The sequence below is a fragment of the Stylophora pistillata genome, chromosome 4 (assembly GCF_964205215.1).
Source record: "Stylophora pistillata chromosome 4, jaStyPist1.2, whole genome shotgun sequence".
Taxonomy (NCBI): Eukaryota; Metazoa; Cnidaria; class Anthozoa; order Scleractinia; family Pocilloporidae; genus Stylophora; species Stylophora pistillata.
Genome location: NC_142522.1, coordinates 36503304 through 36522052, shown reverse-complemented (window position 1 = coordinate 36522052; position 18749 = coordinate 36503304). Strand labels below are relative to the sequence as shown.

At 39.6% G+C, this 18749-nt stretch overlaps 3 protein-coding genes across 5 annotated transcripts in view; 2 read left to right on the top strand and 1 right to left on the bottom strand.

Annotated features, from left to right (window-relative positions):
• The first annotated feature begins 1706 nt into the window (after positions 1-1706).
• LOC148733549 (transcription initiation factor IIA subunit 1-like) lies at positions 1707-3481 on the top strand. Its single transcript, XM_088757230.1, has 2 exons — positions 1707-1858; positions 2595-3481. The coding sequence occupies exons 1-2, from the start codon at positions 1748-1750 to the stop codon at positions 2700-2702; spliced, it is 219 nt and encodes a 72-aa protein (XP_088613356.1). The 5' UTR covers positions 1707-1747; the 3' UTR covers positions 2703-3481.
• Positions 3482-3716: 235 nt separating this feature from the next.
• On the top strand, positions 3717-4987 carry LOC148733548 (uncharacterized). The gene is made up of 2 exons (XM_088757226.1): positions 3717-4422; positions 4602-4987. The coding sequence occupies exons 1-2, from the start codon at positions 4247-4249 to the stop codon at positions 4807-4809; spliced, it is 384 nt and encodes a 127-aa protein (XP_088613352.1). The 5' UTR covers positions 3717-4246; the 3' UTR covers positions 4810-4987.
• A 64-nt stretch (positions 4988-5051) lies between these two features.
• Positions 5052-18749, bottom strand: part of LOC111328818 (protocadherin Fat 4) — an 86512-nt gene continuing 72814 nt past the window's right edge. For all 3 annotated transcript variants that reach the window (XM_088757217.1, XM_088757216.1, XM_088757218.1), the window contains exons 21-33: positions 17733-18318; positions 17129-17336; positions 16551-16770; positions 15252-15371; positions 14500-14574; positions 13877-14053; positions 13279-13473; positions 12492-12645; positions 11494-11618; positions 11088-11391; positions 10503-10735; positions 7678-9735; positions 5052-7302 (exon numbers count right to left, since the gene is read on the bottom strand). In XM_088757217.1, the coding sequence (XP_088613343.1) occupies positions 6913-7302; positions 7678-9735; positions 10503-10735; positions 11088-11391; positions 11494-11618; positions 12492-12645; positions 13279-13473; positions 13877-14053; positions 14500-14574; positions 15252-15371; positions 16551-16770; positions 17129-17336; positions 17733-18318 (4845 nt within the window). In that variant the 3' untranslated portion in view covers positions 5052-6912. The remainder of the gene's footprint in view (positions 7303-7677; positions 9736-10502; positions 10736-11087; positions 11392-11493; positions 11619-12491; positions 12646-13278; positions 13474-13876; positions 14054-14499; positions 14575-15251; positions 15372-16550; positions 16771-17128; positions 17337-17732; positions 18319-18749) is intronic.

The window sequence follows — 18749 nt, the reverse complement described above, 5'->3', positions numbered from 1 at the left end:
TTGTCAAAACCTTTCGTACCAAATTGCTTTTTTTTTTTTTTCCAAATATCTTTACATCGCTGCGATTGCCGAAAGACCTTTCGCACGGGAATATATAGGTACTCTAGGAAGAGAGCAGACTCAGGTAATGTCGGATGGAAGAGAGAAAAGGAACACTGACAGTAACAGAAAAAAACCCAGTTGCAGCCATCCGCTGTGGGAGAGATTGTCGCAGCGGTATTTCTTAACACTTGTACAACCTCGGCATTGTGGTTTGCCCCTGCATGGAAGTGACACAGAGGGGTGCATAGCTTGTCTATGAGAAAAGATATCGTTTTTTTTTTCTGCAGACAAAGGGCATCTGTTTACTTGCACATTGGCTGTGCGCGAGACTTGTAACTCTAGAATTGGCTTGTAAAACCACAACAGAAGATGATCCACAACAAATAAATTACATGAGGCCACGCTCATCTGAGACATTCACTGTCCAAAAACGGACACACAGGGCTATTGTCGATATTTAAGCATATGTGCACCTCCATCATTATAGCAACCTTAAGAAGATCTCACGAATTTCGGCGAATGATAACTGCTTTTTTTCAACCTGTATTGAACTCTTACTCTCTATAAAATTTCGACGTCCTATCACTTTTTTCATTCTTTACAGTGAACCTCCTCAGCCGACTTTTATTTTTTAGTTGTAGAAAGAATTATCACACTTTTGATCACATAGGAAGCAAAGCGTAGGCTTAAATTTGCAAGGCATCGTGGACTAATTATATCTATTCTATCATCTACCGTAATATCTAAGCTGTTAGATTAGGCTTTTACTGCTCTTTGAATAAATCCAGTTAATAACAGCCTATATCACTGTTTCATATTGCGTATATCTAATACGCTAGATATGTATCACCATTTAACTACAGAATATACGATTTCTTGATTAAGGTAGGCTGATAAGGAAAATTCCGTGCTATTAACTTAAACGAAAACAAGTATCAGATCTTTCTTTTGCTTGGCGAACTCTACAAAAAATCGTAGATCTCAATAGACTAGCGTGCTAGTCATTTCATTAAAATGATTTAATTATTTGTCATAGCCGTGGGGTATCATAAATGGTCAAGCACATGATTCTCATGGTCAAGCTAAAGGTCGCTTCTCACCGAACGCAAGAGAATCAGATCACTTCCCGCAGTTGGACACTTATTAGATGCCTAATGAAACGCATTGGCAGACTTTCAACAACTTTGAACGCATGGAATGCTTGTTTTATCTGTAATGAAAAAGCGCTTATTCTTTTCTTTTAAATCTTTTAGTACTTAACATTTTCAATAAGATATAGTTTGTGGTAATTCAACTTCTTGAGGAACAACAATTGAGGATACGAACTTGTTTCAGGGGGATACCGGCTAAGAAATTATGATACTCTTCGTTTCTAACATACAGATAATACTCATCCCTTTTTTGCACAAAGCGTTGTTGTTTAGTGCATGTTTTAAAACATCTTTGGTCAATTGGTAGCCATTTGATAACAGGTTAACTAAAAAATCTTAAAACACCTTTTGTGATAGCTTCAACTGTCTAACAAAACTTCTGTTACGTATGGAATATGATCGCTGGAAAATTTTAAAGCGTTTGCAACAGAAATTTTCCATTACAACTACTTAGCGTTATACTCTCAACTGATCGAATGTCAGTAGTTCATTTCAACAGGTACTGCTTATAGTCATTCATCTGCGCTCCGAAGGGACCGACTTAAACACTGCAGATGTACCTTTTAACAACCGTATTTTCGGAGTCCTTCTACTCTGACGTGTCAGAGTATGACCCTACGGATTTGTTTGACACAGACAACGTTGTCGTGTGTCAGTTTGACAAGGTATGTGAGATGATTGTTCTCAAACAATGCAGTCAGCAATAGTGAAAAGTTTATTTATTATTTATTTTATTTAGTTCAACAACGAGCTTTGTCTTGGATATGAGGTTTAGTGCAGACTCCGTTCATCCCAAGGCAGCGTCCGCTGAGCAGACTGTAATCTTGTAACCTTTACTCTATGGTTCTGATCAGAATCCTTTACGGGAAAGAGAAACCCTCTAAAAACTTGCTTCGCTTCTAACGTGTGGCTTCCTAGTTCAGTTGGTAATAGCCTGTAGTGCAGGCGTCTTATATCATTACGGCGAGTTAACGTTGTAAGCTCGTGATCGTTCATCCGTACGCCTTGTTTGATTTGGAGTCAGAGTGGATGGTGGGAGTAGGGGACGGGGGAAGGGCGAGGAGTATTCACTCCCCCACCACAGCCCCTCTCCTTATTTCTGACCGTCACTCACCCCTCTGGTACAAATTTCTTTCTCTCCCCAGCCTTCAGCTTCCATTAATATCAGGTGGCGGCCATGTTTTTCTAAAAAAAAAATACTGAGCTCTCGCTCGCCTAAATTGCGCCTGCTCTGTAGGCTAAGTCGATGGTGGCGCCCATTTAGCATCTGGTTGACACGGTTTCGAATCCCGTCGAAGTCTGAATTTTGTTACCAGGCTTCTTTTCTATAATTGCCTAAATCATCACAGTTCATCTGCAAGGAAGATTTCTTTGCTTGACTTTATGATTCCTTGCTTACAGATTTCACGCGCACGAAACAAGTGGAAGTTCCATCTGAAACACGGAATTATGAATCTGAAAGGAAAAGACTATGTGTTCCAAAAGGCAAATGGTGAAGCAGAATGGTAGCCTTTATGATAGGCGTTAGTAATTAATTGTTAAAAGGATCAAAAGTGTAAAACTAGAAGAGAAAAATGTCTAAAGATTCCAACAAAATGAAAACACATCCAGTCATTTCTTTTCCATGGGGCATCTGAAGTGATGGCTTAATAAACATTGTTGCCGGTCAGAACGTTTGTAAGTGAAATATTACACGAACATTATGAATTTGTGTTTTGTTTATAAAGAACCAGTTCATGTTCATGTTCATGTACTTAGTCTAAACTACCCCATTGTTACAGAGGACGCTTGCTGCTTAATATCTCTATGTTAAGATTTTCGCGGCAAGCGAAAGTGAAAGCTTGCTCTTAAGAGGAGAATCGTCATTTGTGAAAATGGTAATGTCATCATGTAATGAGATCTTTGAGACGGCGAGAAAAATCATTGCCATTGTGAAAGAAAGCATCGAATGTTGGTTTAGTGAGAAAGAAAAACACCTACGTGCAAAAAATAATCTACAAAAGAAAGAGGAGGTTATGGATGGAGACGATTTACTCGGACTGTACATGACGAACTTTGGAAAACTCAGGCTTGAGCGAGTGAGAAGTAACGGAAAGAGAAAAAGCCTGGGAAGGAGGGTGGGTTGGTAAATCTTAAAAGAATGTAAGATACCAGAGACTAGCTTTAAAGTGCCCCTACACATGGTTTAAAGTTATCGTTGTAAAAAAGATTATATATATATATATATATATATATATATATATATATATATATATGTAGTTTAAAAAAATAAATGATAAATAATAGAAGCCATTGTTTAATTTAGGAAAAGTAACTGGGAGAATTTTAATTTGCCTTCAAAAAGGCGCGTAATTTCACTCAAAACATCATGTTCTCCTGAGCAAGTAAGTCATTTGTGACGTGCCCATGATAAGTTGACACGTCGTATCCCTCCACTTAAGAGCTTTCTTCGACTTAATTTAGAATTTAAAAAAAGTTTTGAAGTCCCTCGAGCAGCTTGGGAGATTCGGCTAAGAGAGATCCACCCTAGTTGCGTCAAACTCCAAAAGCGAGTATTGAACTTGTTCGTGTAGGTGGAGGAAATAGCCCTTTTTCCGCCGTCAGGCGGATTTGGGGAACTGCAGGGACCAGTTTTAGGGGGACTAGGTCTTACCTTCCAATTTACTCCCAAGTAAATTTTGGAAATGAAACTCTCCCGTGAGAGCTGAGAAAAATTTCTTCAGGCTGGTACTTATGCTGACGCTTTCTTTTCCCAGAAAAAGCATGTCCGTAGTGCAATTACAAGAGCATGGATGAGGATTGTTTAATTTCAGGAGATATAGATACCTTATTTCAATAATCGTTAAAATTGGCCGCTACATCTTCCGGTTAGCGACTTGACGAGATCCATGAGTCAAAGAAATCAAACAAACGAGTATCCATGCCTTGGAGATTCTCAAATCCCGCGAAAATTGCCTTTTCCGGAATTCAACGGGAGACTAGGGCGGAACTTAACACGCGAAGCACCCTGGGGCTGATTTTGGAGACGCAGGAATAGCCCGCGAATTTTAATCATGACAGAGTTATCGGTAGAAAAAGATAACATTACGAGCCTGTTACTAAACGAGGATGATATTCCAGGCGCAAAACTAACTACACCTGTTGAGCAATGTACCATTAACGCTCTAAAGCCGTGGTTAAGCTGCCGTGGAAGGAAAGTTGGTGGCAAAAGAGAAGAACTTGTGATAAGGTATTTTAGCTTGATGTCAACACTGTTTGTTTAGTTATCTTTAAACCTCTTGAATGGAAATTTTCGACAGATCATTAGCAGAATATGATTGGGCAATGTACAAAGCCGAGATCAAGTCAATTTCGACAAAATCGTGCTGAGTTTGCCTTTTAAATTCGCTATTGTCCTTTATTTTTCAGGATTAACGACTATATCAAAAATGGACTCGATAAAGACCTTGTTGACCCTGATGGGGGAATAAACATTGCTAAAAAGCGACTAAGTCTTGGCCTTGCTGAGGAAATAGACCCAGAAGTCGATGAAAACTTTCCTACCTTAGGATTTAGTAGTGGGATTGCAGGTGTCCCAATGATTACAAACAGTAATGTCTGGAAATACCCTTATTGATGACGTCGAGTATAAGAAATAGTTAGGTACTGAAAAGCCCATTGTCAAGGGGTATACCTTTTTTAAATCTGGTCATGTTCCGCAGTTATTTTCAATGGAAGACAATTGCCTTCGCTCGACAAAGAAGGCAACAACAAAATCAGGCGACAGGTTTCTCCCTGACATGGAAAAGACAAACAAAACAACGAACCTGTTCTTGGCAAGGAATCTAGAGACCCAACTCAAGCGTAACACAAAAACAGTTAGATGCCAAGTTCTTTTTATTACAACGCTGTATTTTATTCAGAGAGTTACAGTAAATGTGCCGAAAAGCATTTCAACTTCATGGAAAAATCATTCTCAATCTTCAGTGTGTAAAATTATGCAAGCTATTTACTCTATGAAAAATAGTTTAATAGTAAACATACTTGTCTGTAATGAATCGGAAAAAAAAGTATTTGTCTTGCATTGGATGTACTTATTTAGAGATATTTTCGTACTGCCATAAATCAATTTAATCACAATGAAATAATCACCCAATCGTATTCTTGAACATGCAATTTAAAGTTGACGAACGTCTCTTTGAACGTGATTGATATTTTCACGAATATTATTTAAAACTGATTAAATGAGGAATAAGAAGTTACATTTACTATTCGTAATCTTAAATGTAAAGATGACTTGTAAAGAATTACGAAATTAACATATGGACATTTATCAATAATCATTAAAGAACTGGTATATGTGAAATAAATCTGATACCTTACATTTAAATCCTAACATAACTATTAAATTCCCTTGAAATCAAGTTGGAGAGGACGGGTGTCCGTCTTAAATGATTGTTTTTAAATTTCTCGAATAATAATTGAGATTGCATTCACTATCCCCTCTCAAAAGAAGGTCGTCACGAAAGTGAATGAATAAAGAATAATTGAAATTTTAAATGACGGAAATTTGGAAAGCAAAAGCAAAAATATTGGCGATGATCAGCCACTTAAGTCCATTGCACTTAACCAAGAAAAACACAAGCTATCCAAAATTTAAGAAAATTGGCTGCCTATGTCAATCAGTCGTGAAGAGATGGTATTGTTAATTGACCAATGCAAGGCTACTGATACGCCAATAAAACAAAACCCATCTGATAATTCAGAGGGAGTCGTAAATAATTTCATTGCTACATTTATAAAATGAAGTGGGCTGTTCTTTGAAAATGAACCGATCGTGAAAATTTCACAATCAAAAGATGGACTTGGTAGATTAACTTCTGAGATACGAGAACCGCAGTCTCTCTATCTCCCTTTCTCTCTCTCCCTCTTTCCGGACCTCGTCGGAAAAATGTCTCTCAGTAATTCTATTCGAACTTCATTACTTTTCAGATTTTTGAAATTTCCTTGACTCCGCGTTTACCCTTTCACTCCCAAGATCTAAAAGCCAATTCTCCCAACAGGTCATTGCACATTTCTTTGTTGGCTGTTTATGAGGGTTTGGAGTTACATCGAGACAACATAATTTATGTAATTGTCCTGGTTCCCCATCACCTGTCTGCTTCACAGTGTTTTAAAACTGTTGGGAGAATATAGCTAAATGATCATCTCAGGGAGTGCAAGGATTAACTGAGAATGTTTGTAAAATATTTCGAAACATATTTCAACTTAAAAGGAAACGACAAAACATCATTAGTAACCTACGAGAAAATAAAATTGGGTGATGTCAAACTAAGAAAGATTTTGGATAGCAGAGGATTAAACGGGTTTAAAATGGCGAACTAGTGAAATAAAATTGTGCCTTGGGTAAGGGAAATTCCAAAAAACTGCACTACCGAATTTTAGCTCCTTTCCAAGTCACGCGGTGATACTAGGAACTTGGGTTGTTTGACGGAATCTCTGGCAAATCTAAATGGCAATAGATGAATGGGTTTGATTACACTGGGGAAAAATTAGTGCGAAAAACAATTCCCAAAAATTTACGGTGGAACAAAGATTTCAGTCTTTCCTCTTCGCATTCCTTTAGAGACAAGGAAAGTAAGTGGAAATAAATGAAAAACAATCGCAAAGGTTAAAACACTACAAGCTTCTATTTAAAGCTGAGGATCATCTAATTGCCCTTTTCTACGAAAAAAGAAACTCAACAGTCACTCTGCCCCAGATCGTCATCAAGAGGTTGCCCCGTTGGCTGACTAGGTGGAGCAAATATGCTGGATATATCAGAGGGAAATTCTTCCACCTCCCTGCGGGTCTGGTACATAGGGTTAAAGAACCCGGGCCCTCCGCTAACAACAGGTTCTTCGTTAACCGGCGGTTTGGCTGGTTTCGTGAGGGTTTCATAGATCGGCGTTTTCCTTTCCCACTTAACTGGCTCGTCTGGTTTAACTGGCTCGTCTGGTTGAACTGGCTCGTCTGGTTTAACTGGCTCGTCTGGTTTAACTAGCTCGTCTGGTTTAACTGGCTCGTCTGGTTTAACTGGCACAGCGTATACGCCGCTGTCGTCTTGTTTCTGTTCCGATGTCTTCTTTTCCTACGAAAAGTCAAATAAAGTACATTGAAATTTCAAATAGTAACAACCGAAACTAGCTGTTCGATTAGCAGCAAGATATTCAAGGTCACCTTGGAAACACATGGAGGAGGGTATATCTCTGAAACATCTGCAGACCTTTCCTGAAAAGGTGTCCAACATTTTAATCTGGTACAGTTGAGTTTGCACCCCGTACTGCACACTAGAGATTATTAAGTGGTAACTACTGGGTAACTACTGCGTACCTAATTCAACTATTTCTAGAAAGGGGTATCATTTTGGATACGAAATATTCTTCAAAACAGGGTGAAATTTGGAGACCAGGTGGCACAACACCACCCAAAAAATACAATAGTAGCACAAGCATCCCAGACCCACCTGTCTGTATGATGCAAACATGGGATTTGCGAATCCAACAGCAGTGTGGGCTTCCTCAGCTTCTTCCTCTCGCACAGTTTTCTTATCGTCCGACTGCGGCGGTTTGAAACTTGCGTACATTGGATTGTCAAAACCACGAGTAGATTCCGAACGCCTGACTATGATTTCGCCAGGAGCCTCATAGAGCGGATTGTCCGTCACATTTATTTGCCGCGTAACTACCTGGTGTTTAACCTCCTGCTCCTCATTTCCGTATACCGGGTTCAGAGTTCCTACGGATTCTGTTTCTTGGTTAGCCCTGTGATGCCTGTGCATGTTGTCGGTGTAGGTGTCTCTTCTCTCCCTATACCGGTGTTGTTTCATAAATTTGCGCTCTCGTGCAATCAGGATGTTTCTTCTGCACAGGATCAGTCCTGTGATAACAACGATCAGAAAGATCCCTCCAATACCAGCGGTGATGTGATATAAGCTCACCCTCGTTTGGTGTTGCTGGTTTGAAAGGGCCATGTCCTCAGGTTCATCAGGAGCGCACGATGGAATCTTCTTCATCTTCACCCTTATAGCCGTTGCACTGCAAAGCTTGTACTCAAAATCATCCGTTGTTTCAGTGCTGGTGTATTTGTGCGCGACACAGGTATTGTTCATGCTGCACAAGACGGTATTCTGTGGAACACCAAGATATCTTTCCTGTTCTTTTGAGTAGACAAGTACTACGAAGTCTAACGTATTGGGGTTTTCTTCGAGTAAGCTTCTTTTTACTTCTGACTGAGATTCTAAGCTCGGTTTTATAACGTAAACGTCTCCTACACTAACCACGTCTGTATTATCTTCGTCATTCGTAATTTCTCCGAGCGAAAACCTTTGGTTATTTTTAAAGAACCAACGTTCAAACTGGTACTGCCAATGTGGGTCAGAGATATTGTTTTCTGTAAATGGTAACGACACAACAACGTCGACAGATACACATTGTGTCGTATTGTACCTTTCTACGTTTCGTGGTATGCAGATTTCTTGTTTCTCGCATGGTTCTTCTGTACACTCGCCTTTCTTCCTTCGACATTGAGGACCGAAAAACTGGGGTCTGCATTCACAAGTAAATTTGTAAATTTCATCAGTACAACTTCCCTCGAAGCACTTTTTAGGATGCGCGCAATCATTGATATTCGTTTCACAGTCTGTCCCGTTGAAACCACGCGGACAAATGCAGTTGTATCCATTCAGGATTGGGCCACAACTCGCACCATTCTTACACGGGTTTGAAAGACAAAAATTTATAAATGTGCAGTCCGTATCATTATCATATCCGCTGGGACATGTACAGTTGTAGTAATTGACGAAATCGTGGCACGTGCCACCATTTCTGCACGGGTTGGCGTTACACTCGTTTACTTCTGTGCAGGTAACGTTACACTCGTCTATTTCCTGGCAGTTGAAGCCGTCTCCTGTATAGCCTGCATTGCAAACGCAGGTGTAATTCTGCCAGTCAACGCGGCTGCATGTTGCGTCCACGTGACAAGCAGCCTGGGGACATGGGTCGATTTTGGTCACGTGAATTTGAACCGTCTCGTTGAATGTTTGTGGAGGAATTCCGTTGTCTTCAGCTTCTATCAGAATTTGGTAGCCTCGTATCGTGTAATCATTGTAACTAAGATGCGACTTCACAATCAGATAAGGTAACCCGTCTTTTTGACAACAAGCAGAGGAAGAATTATCCTTGCAAACATCTTCTATTGAAAACGTAGTCTGGTAGTTGAGAAGATTATAAACTACTGTTTGCGATTTCTCGGGGTTCCGTGATGCTATCTGCGCAAGGCAGTTACCAACTGAAACATTTTCAGGGACGGTGACGTTAGCGGGAACAAGTTGGATGTTATGAGGTGCTTCATTGACATCAGTTATGTTGATGGTGACTTGACCGATGGCTTTCAGTGGAGCTCCTGTTCCTTTTGCAGGGCTATCTGTGACTTGAATAGTGACGGTGAGGACAAGATATGGATGAAGATTCTCGTAGTCCAAGTGAGAAGGGTCTTTGACGATCAGGTTGTAACTGTTATTTACCTGCAACAAAACCGCATTTGATATCACTTCGGAGATCTAGTGCAATGGAACCTCTAGTAAGGGTCACCCTCAGTAGTAGGAAATAAAAAGCGCCGCCCAAATGAATTTGTCTCCTCAGTGAAGGTTATATATACGGAACTCGTAGGAAAATTCGTTTCAGTCTGAATGAGGTTAGGGCCCTATGAATGAAGGCATCCCTAAGAAGAGGCATGTCCCAAAAGCAATCTTCTTCTGGACTGCACTAACGTTTCCTTCTAATGCCGAGGCACTTGTTCAAAAGCAGAGCAAAAAAAATTCTTGAAGCCTTAGAATGCTTCACACCGATCATCACCTTTATTCAATTCTCGCATGGTGAGTTTATTTTGAAGACTTCGTCACTATAAAATAAGAACTCCGAGGAAATTGGCTTTTAATTGAGAAATCGCAACTTGATCATCTTCCTTAAACCAATTTATGGGAGTCTGGAACCATACAGTTAAAAAATTCTGCATGGGAAATAAATTTCTATAGATATTGACTGGCGAAGCTCATGAAAAATGTGTGCTCCTGACAAAAAAAATAGTATGGGAAAGAGTGGGACAAAAATAAAATGCAACTTTTTGGTCTTAGCCCAAATAATGGAAATTTTTTTCCATTATTTACCTTCAATTTTTTTTCTTGGGAAAAGAGATCCCGAAAAAAAAACCGGGCAAAAGCATAAGTTATCGTTCTGAAGCCAAATAACTAAACGAAGATGAGAACTATTAGGGTAATTTTGCAATTGTTACCTCAAAGACGGACGAGTAATTTCCGATGACAGTAAACACATGACCTTGTCCTATATCCGGGTCCTTACAAGTGAAATATCCCACAGGGTAACCAACACGCACGTTCTCTTCTACCACGGTCGAACCATTTAAACGGATATCGTATGGTGCTTCGTTGACGTCAGACACTTGAATGCTGAGGTTCTTTTGTATTGAGTATGGGGGAATGCCATTATCTCGGCACTCAATTGATACTGAAATAAGGAAAAAAACACTTTTATAAATATTGCCTATAAAATATCTCATGTACTGCTGAAGCATGCAAAGTCCGCTTTCCCAATAATCGATATGATACTAAGTGCTGCAATCATACTGGTCGTATCGTATTGGTCAATTGAGACTTGATACACCCTGGAGACTTTATTACAATGGTAATCCCGCTGAAGTCATTTTTAAAGCTTTTTTGTATCAAGGCATCCCGTCCCGGCTCAGGAGTAGGTTTCTTGTACCTCGCGTTTGATGAACAAAGAAACCATCAAAGCAAAAGGCCAAGTTTGACAAAAAACTCGAAGCAGATTCTGTATCAGAGGAAAGACCGTTTCTTACCTATAAGAGGAGTATCCGAAAGAGTTTCGTAGTTTAATTCAACGCCATCCTTCAGGGTAATCTCTGACCTCGATTTAGACACAGAACTAATAATGAAATCATTCCTCCCAGGGAGAAGTTTACAATTGTGTTGTTGACCAGAGTCCTCGTCAACGACACTTAAGTTGGTAAGCGAAGTTCCACCCGGGCTGTTCTCGGGTATGACGATCTGGAACGATGTGTTATCAGTTACTGAGAGGGATGAGGTAAAGTCTATATCCGATGGGTGATCGTTGCTGTCGAGCACCGTAACGCTCACATTACCCTGAAATTCAATTGCATAAATCAAAAGATATCAGTAATAGCAAAACTTGAGGCTCATAAAGAAAAGCAACAACAATACTGTGATTCTGTCAATTGAACCAACCTTGAATGAAAGAGGGGGAGAACCATTGTCTGTAACAAAGATAGTTACGTTCATTACTGGTGTGGCTTCGTAATTCAGTGGAGTTCTTGCGAGCTGCAGATTGCTTCCATTAACAGTGAACCAATCTAAAAGTAATATTGTTTGTTAGAGAAGGATTTGTTCAAATATCACTCGTTTTCCCGCCCTTTCGTGGTTTTGCCGCTGGGGACCGCAAGCTTCGGTACTCTTTTTTTTTCTGTGGCGGCCATCTTGATTTTGTGATGTTTTGAGCTTGAAATAAATTTTATATGACGAGTTATTCCTGCTTATTCGAACGTTCTGGTATCGAGAACATTGTTGACACTAATAAAACGTGCGAGAGCTCTAACAGAAATAGATACGTGCTGTTTCGAAATTCCAGTGACTAAGTTCTGATTGATATTTTGAACACATTTGTCAGTTTTGCGATCAGCCAATACAGCGAATGCAAATATGGCGTCCAATTTGAGTTGCCATTGTTCTGGACTGACTAGCCTCTCACACATGTAATAATCATTTTGTATTTCCACGTGAAGACGAGGCTAGTGAGTCCAGAACAATGGCAATTCAAATTGGACGCCATATTTGCATTCGGTGTATAAGGCCATGACCGAGGCAAAATGCGCAGCTGTAGCTTGTGCTTAGCGTTCGATTAGTTAATATGTTTACGTTTCTCTGACAACCTCTCAGTATGCCTCGTTCGTACGTTATTCCGCGCGTCTCAACTGACCGAGCTAGCTCACGTGTAATTTAAACACAATACTAGTCGGACGACGTTTTTACTTGAATTAACTTTGTCGAAAGATCCTTATTATCCCTTATTGGCTTAAAAACGATTCTCAACTTCCATTATTTTTTCGTGAAGGGAAGTACAAATTACTAAGGAATACTAGGGGAATATTAAAATGTTGACTCTTGTGGAACTCGAGTTTAACTGTAATAATTAAATAGAACAGATTCATTGCATAAGTCGTCAATACCTGAACCATTACCAGTGACCAGAAAGGTATGATTTTGATTTGCATCTTGGTCTGTAGCCTGCAATACTCCCACGATATGACCAGCGGTTGCATTTTCGTAAATACCATTTGATACTAGCCTGACAGAAGTGGGCGGGTCATTTACATCAACCACCTAAAATTAAATGAAATTTCTAAGACCACGGAGAATTCTTAATATAAATTCAAGCAATAGGACAGAAATTGTGGTTGGAAATCTCGTCAGAATTAAGTGTATTTACACTTGATTATCGTTTTATCTACTGCAAAATATGAATTAACATTGAATGGCGTAATTTCCAAGATCTCTTCATAATTTTTTTCTTTAACTACTGAATATTTCCTTGTAAATTAGTTCAAAGACTGGATTTATCTTCGCGTCAGGGTTATTCACCGAGGCAACTATCCACCACTTTCACTGTCACTGAGGTGAATAACTGTTTTAGTATATACCTCACAGAAACCAAATGAAGAGTTTATTTTTGTCAAGATACAAAATAAGGGTAGGATATGTAAACCTTAGCGAACGATTTTTTACTCTTCGACTGCTAGGAGGTGAATAGCACTTGCTAATCACTTCCAAACCAGCCAATCAGCGCGAGCAAGAAGCATTATTCATCTGTGTGGTATACATCAAATTTGAATCTTCTCATCACCAGTTCGCTTGATATTTTACACATTTTTAATGGGGAGCTTTGTGCGAATCACTTCGGGGACTTAACGATTACCTGAACGCAAGGTTTGAGGATATCTAGGGCTTCTTTCTTACCTGAATTGTAAAAGTGAGACTGGTATTGAGTGGTGGGTTACCACTGTCTGTTGCAACAACTGTCACCTTGTAAGAATCTTGAGTTTCAAAATTCAGCTTCCTGGTTGTTACCAGTCTACTGCCGTTCAGCTTAAACGCCACAGGGCCTGGTGTCTGTTCTTTTAAAGCAAGCGATACATTGGCTTTTCCACTCGACTGTGTGGAAGAAGATTAACAGATTAAAAGAAAATTACTTATAAATTAAAGCTGTCAGAAGTTTTAATTGAAGAGTTGGTAAAATACAAAAGCAATCGAAAAAATAAATAAAACAAAACATATAAAATAACTTCAAGTAAACAAGTACACAAAGTAATAAAAAATCCGTTGTAAAATAAAGGAAGTTGAGTCTTAGTGGACAGGGTTCGCACTTGGATGGGTGACTGATTATTGAAAGCCGAGCTTTGTACTCGACTCGGCAACGGTAACAATTCCTTCGAGTTATTAACTTACCTTTTCTCTAAAATTCAAATGGTGTTTGACTTTCTTATACTATCGATACATACACCTTACGGCAAACAAAACAAAACAAAAACAAAAAAATTGGAAGCAACCGTCTAACCGGTGAATCAGGATCAAGAACGCTGAGTGTGCCCACAAAATCTCCAGGAGGTCCGTTCTCGCTCACTGTGGGGGAGGAGATGGTCAGATTGTAGGGAGCCTCGTTCACATCTTGAATGTCAATAACAAACAGTGAAGAGACAGAGAAGGGATTGGGTAACAGCTCTGTACAAGTGACCTGTGGAAGGATATCAACAAATATGTAAGATTGAAAGGATTTACTCCTGTATCTGTATTCCGCGAAAATCTTCTCGATTCTGTTCTTTTTTGTTTCATTCTTTCCATAATATTGTCTCATAATAATTTGTCATTTTCTTAGCCTTTCGTTCAAGGTAATATAGATTTTGCACGTCGCAATAAAGAACTGCAAAAATTGCGACGTTGTGCCTCTAAGATAAAACATGTTTGAATTGTGAATCTGTAGAGCGCCGGATGTTCAGTATGACTAAATTATGGATGTTTTTTCTTTTCAATTTTTTTTTTTTGCAATAAATTTTGAATTATTGTACAAACAGAAAAGGTTAAAGCAACCTGGCTACACATGCGTGTTACACTTCATAAATAACATACAATCAAACTTAAAAAATCCACACTGGTCAAACTAGCTAATCATGGATAACTTACGTTCACTATGTATGTGTCTACTGTTTCATAATCCAGGGTGTCTTTTGAAACTACCAGAGTCAAATGTTTCACAACCTGCAATCAAGTTTAAAGCAGAGATAACTTAAACGAGAAGAAAAAAAACTTCCATGAATGACATTCGATTGATAGAAGTAAATAACTGTCGTAACAGAGTAGATTTTTTCTAACGAGGAAAGCTGCCGATAAAGCCGGTTGTTATTCCAGCCGATAATTTGCCGTTAGACGCTTAAACTCATGGGTGGAGAGAAGAGGAACAGTCGTAGGATTTACTCAGGAAGCTTTCTTTGACGCTCTGTAACACAAACTACGAAAAGTTCGTGATTTCTTTGTCTGACTGGAAAATAAATGTTGAATCTATTGAGAACAGCACTGGACATGTTGACGTAATAATGATGTAGTCACTATTCCATTTGTTTCAACCTTAGCGCACAACTGATGAGCACCCTTGGAGTTGTGGGCTTGGTGGCCAAGCCTTTGAGCAGGAGTGAGGCTAAGGGTGACCCTGTTGTGATAGAGACCTGTATCTAGTTAGCACGATAACAAAGTAATTTGCATTTGAAAAGCAGCAACATATCTATCATAACAAGGTCACCCTAAGCCTCACTCCTGTTCAAAGGCTTGGCCACAAAGCATACAACTGTGAAAAGGACTATTACATAACACAGAAGTATTTCTTCAATGAATAAATGAATGAATAGATACAAGTATATTCATTTTAATTTGATACTTACTTTAAATGGTCCACCAGTTACCACAGAACATTGAAACTTTTGTAGAGGAAGGTGAATGTTGTCCGGGTCATAGACTGAAAAGTCGCCAACCATTGTATCAACTGGGCTGTTTTCGGGCACCTGAAATGTCACATGGGCTAGTTTAAAATGAGATAACTGAAGAGTGCCCCACTTGAGTAGTATATAAGGAGGGATGTTAAATGTATGCCCTGGTCAACTGAAAACCCCATTCTCGAATCCGTTTAGCTCAATTGGTTAGAGCGCTGGACTGTTGTGCGGGAGGTCGAGGTCGATGATTCGAGCCCCGGCCGGACCAACACTCAAGGTCTTAAAATAACTGAGGAGAATGCGCTACCTTTCTTTAATAAGAAATGGATAGACATTGTAGTCTTCTCGGATAAGGAAGAATAAACCGTAGGTCCCATCTCCTGCATCTACTAATTAGTTAATTTGGTTAGGCAGGGGACGTTAAAGAACCCACTCACGAGATTACTGTGATGTGGTCTGGCCTGTTTACTGGGAATTGGCAGGGGGGGAGGGGGCATCTTCAAATAAGTTTCCTTCGATTGTCTGTAAACTGCTGATGCAGTCTGGCCAAAGTCCCCCGGAAAGTGTTGTGATACACATTTGATCATATCCACATGTTAATTTGCTCAATATAAATATTAAATTATTATTATTATTATTACTATTATGGGTAAAACTGGGGTTGTAGCTTTTCTTTCTTTTTCTTTCCTTTTGTTTTTCTTAACAGCTTTACTGCACATGACTTAGACAAGTCGTAGACACATTCACTTGGCCAGGAGTCGAACCCAGGCCTCTCAACCCAGAGTCCAGTGCAATGACTACTAGGCCACTGCACCTTACTCATCTCACAAAGATACGAGAGATTTTAAACTTTCTCCTGATGGCGGGGATTTTACTTTACTCTTAACAGGAGAGCCTGGAAACGGGTGGTCCACAATCTTTGAAAACACCCAAAGGAGGCGTGGATTGCAACGAAAGTTTCTAGCATTCCTTAAAATGCTAACTTCCTTGCCATATCCCTGGGATCGAGTGGTGAGGGATTCAAGCTAATGGTGCACAACTTTGTAATCAAATGCTCCACCAACAGAGCTACAAAATATTCGTTGCTGAGACGTTGTACTAGCTGGAGGTTTCCGTGTGACAAGCCTCCTGCACCCTGCGAGTATGAGCCTGGCTTTAAGATTAGTATCACCAAAGTGCGGTGCAAATACCATTGGTTTAGCATTCTGTCACTTAGATATGGCCATAATTTTCTATTTCGTTCCGACTAACCTGGTTTCCAGATAAGGACATGCTCTGGGGCTGTTCATTTATGTTATTAACGCTAACGATAAACGAGCCCAGAGTAGAGTACGATGGGAAACCGCTGTCTGTACTGTTCACTGTCACTGTGTAGTTGGCATACAGCTCGTAATCGAGCCCTGGCTTTTGTAGTGTTATTCTGCCAGACGGCGACTCAATGGCAAACAAGTTATGAAGATTTGATGAACCACTGCAACAAAAGGGAAATTATAGCGTGAAAATGATGGTAAAAAAGAGCGAAATTATTACGAAAAAAAAGACAATATCATATCAAAAATAAATCATCAAATATTTTGCATAATCGGAGCAAGTAACAAGTATTACGAAGTAGGAAAGAAGCTTTCTTGCGAGGACTTCCATGTAAGCTTGTCCTTTATAAACACCTCAGTACTCCAAAAGGTCTACGCTAAGATTGTGTAAGGTAGCTCTTTCGTTTTTATACGCTTATTCATCTCGACACTAACTCATTCTAAAGACATTGTGTTTAGTTCCAAGTGCAGTCGCCACTAACATTGATAAGCTAGACACTCATCACGGGTTCGGCATACCTTTGATTCCTATGCCCCTGTGCGAACACATTAAGTATTTGGTATTGGTGCGTCTGTCCAACATCCTGGTCAGCGGTCGTCAAACTTCCTATATACTCTCCAGGTTGACTGTTTTCATTCACACTTAGTGGACCGCTAGCTGAAATGCCCGTGGGGGGATCATTTGTGTCTTTGACGATTATTGAAAAGTTCTTCGTCAAAGTGAGACCTACAGAGAGTTACAATATGTATAAAGAGAGGAAGTTCAGTTCGATAACCTTAAGCCTTTTTAGCTATCAGATATATTTTAAAAACGACTGAATGTCAGACACATAACGAGTAGTAAACATATTTGAAAGAAAAATTGTAAGACTGAGTTTTACTGATAATCAACCAGGCTGATCGGAAAACTTAAGATTGTACGCTCTCTCATAAAGACGAATGATTTGAGAACTCATTTTCCGAGTAGGTAACAACAAAGCCTTTCATACAAAAATGATAATAGTTTCCTAGCCGTTAAAATGGACCTAATTGTTGTTTCTGATAGACTCTTTGCGGCTCATCCCAGCTGATTTTGCAAGGGCGCTTTTTTTTTCCTTACTTACATACAAATAACTATGTTAACCTTCGTTATCCGTAGATTTGACAGTCAGCGACCAAGTCGAATTTGTCTCGTAGTCCAAACTACGCGTAGTGTCAAGTACGCCTCGGACAACAACGAAAGGGACACTTCCAGAGGCAGCCTCTATGGTATATGTAAAAGTTTGCACCACAGTCAGCTCATTGTCCGGGTCAGCGGTATCAAAACGTCCAATTGTGACGATCCCTGCGTTCTCGGTGACCTCGTTATTGGAGATGGTAATGTCATAGGGCTTCTCGTTCACATCGATAACGCTTATCTTGAAGTTTTTATCGACAGATAAAGGAGGATTTTCATTGTCATGGCATCGAATATAGATGCTGTAACTACTCAATTTTTCATAGTTCAAATCTCCGTCAACAACTAAAGAGTCGTCTGTTCCGTTGACCTCAAAAGGAATACTGACGGGATTGAGGACTCTACATGAGTGATTTTGCCAAGGTCCTCGAGGTCCCATATCGTCAGGGTCTAAGACAGATATGTTGCTAACTACTGTACCCTTGGGACTATTTTCTAAGACATCTCTCGACGGTAGTAAAATATCTGTCGGTCGTTCGTTGACATCAAGAACCTAAAAATTGTAGAACGGTATTATAAGTTTTGCAAGTCAAGTCAGTACACCTTCATGAGGCGCAGAGTAAGACATTTCAGTGAAATCTAAAGAGATCATTTTGGAAATCTAGTGACCCTTATCCTCTCGAAGCAAAGTTATCAAAGAAAAAAAAGTTAAAAGAGAATGACATTAGAAACTAAAAGACAACCAAGTTAAAGCAAAAACAAATATCTAACAAACCAAAACAAAATACATTCGATTTCGCCCGAGCAATTCGTGTCAGAAGGTTATCAGTTCATCTCTGGTCTTAAAACCCATCAGGATGAGAAATGGATTCACCTGCAATTTCCCGGTTTCGAACACTTTTCATGTTTTTATTTGACATGTAATTAGCTCTTTGAGATAATTTTCGTTCTACTTATTGGCCGATGTGAATACTACTGAATTTC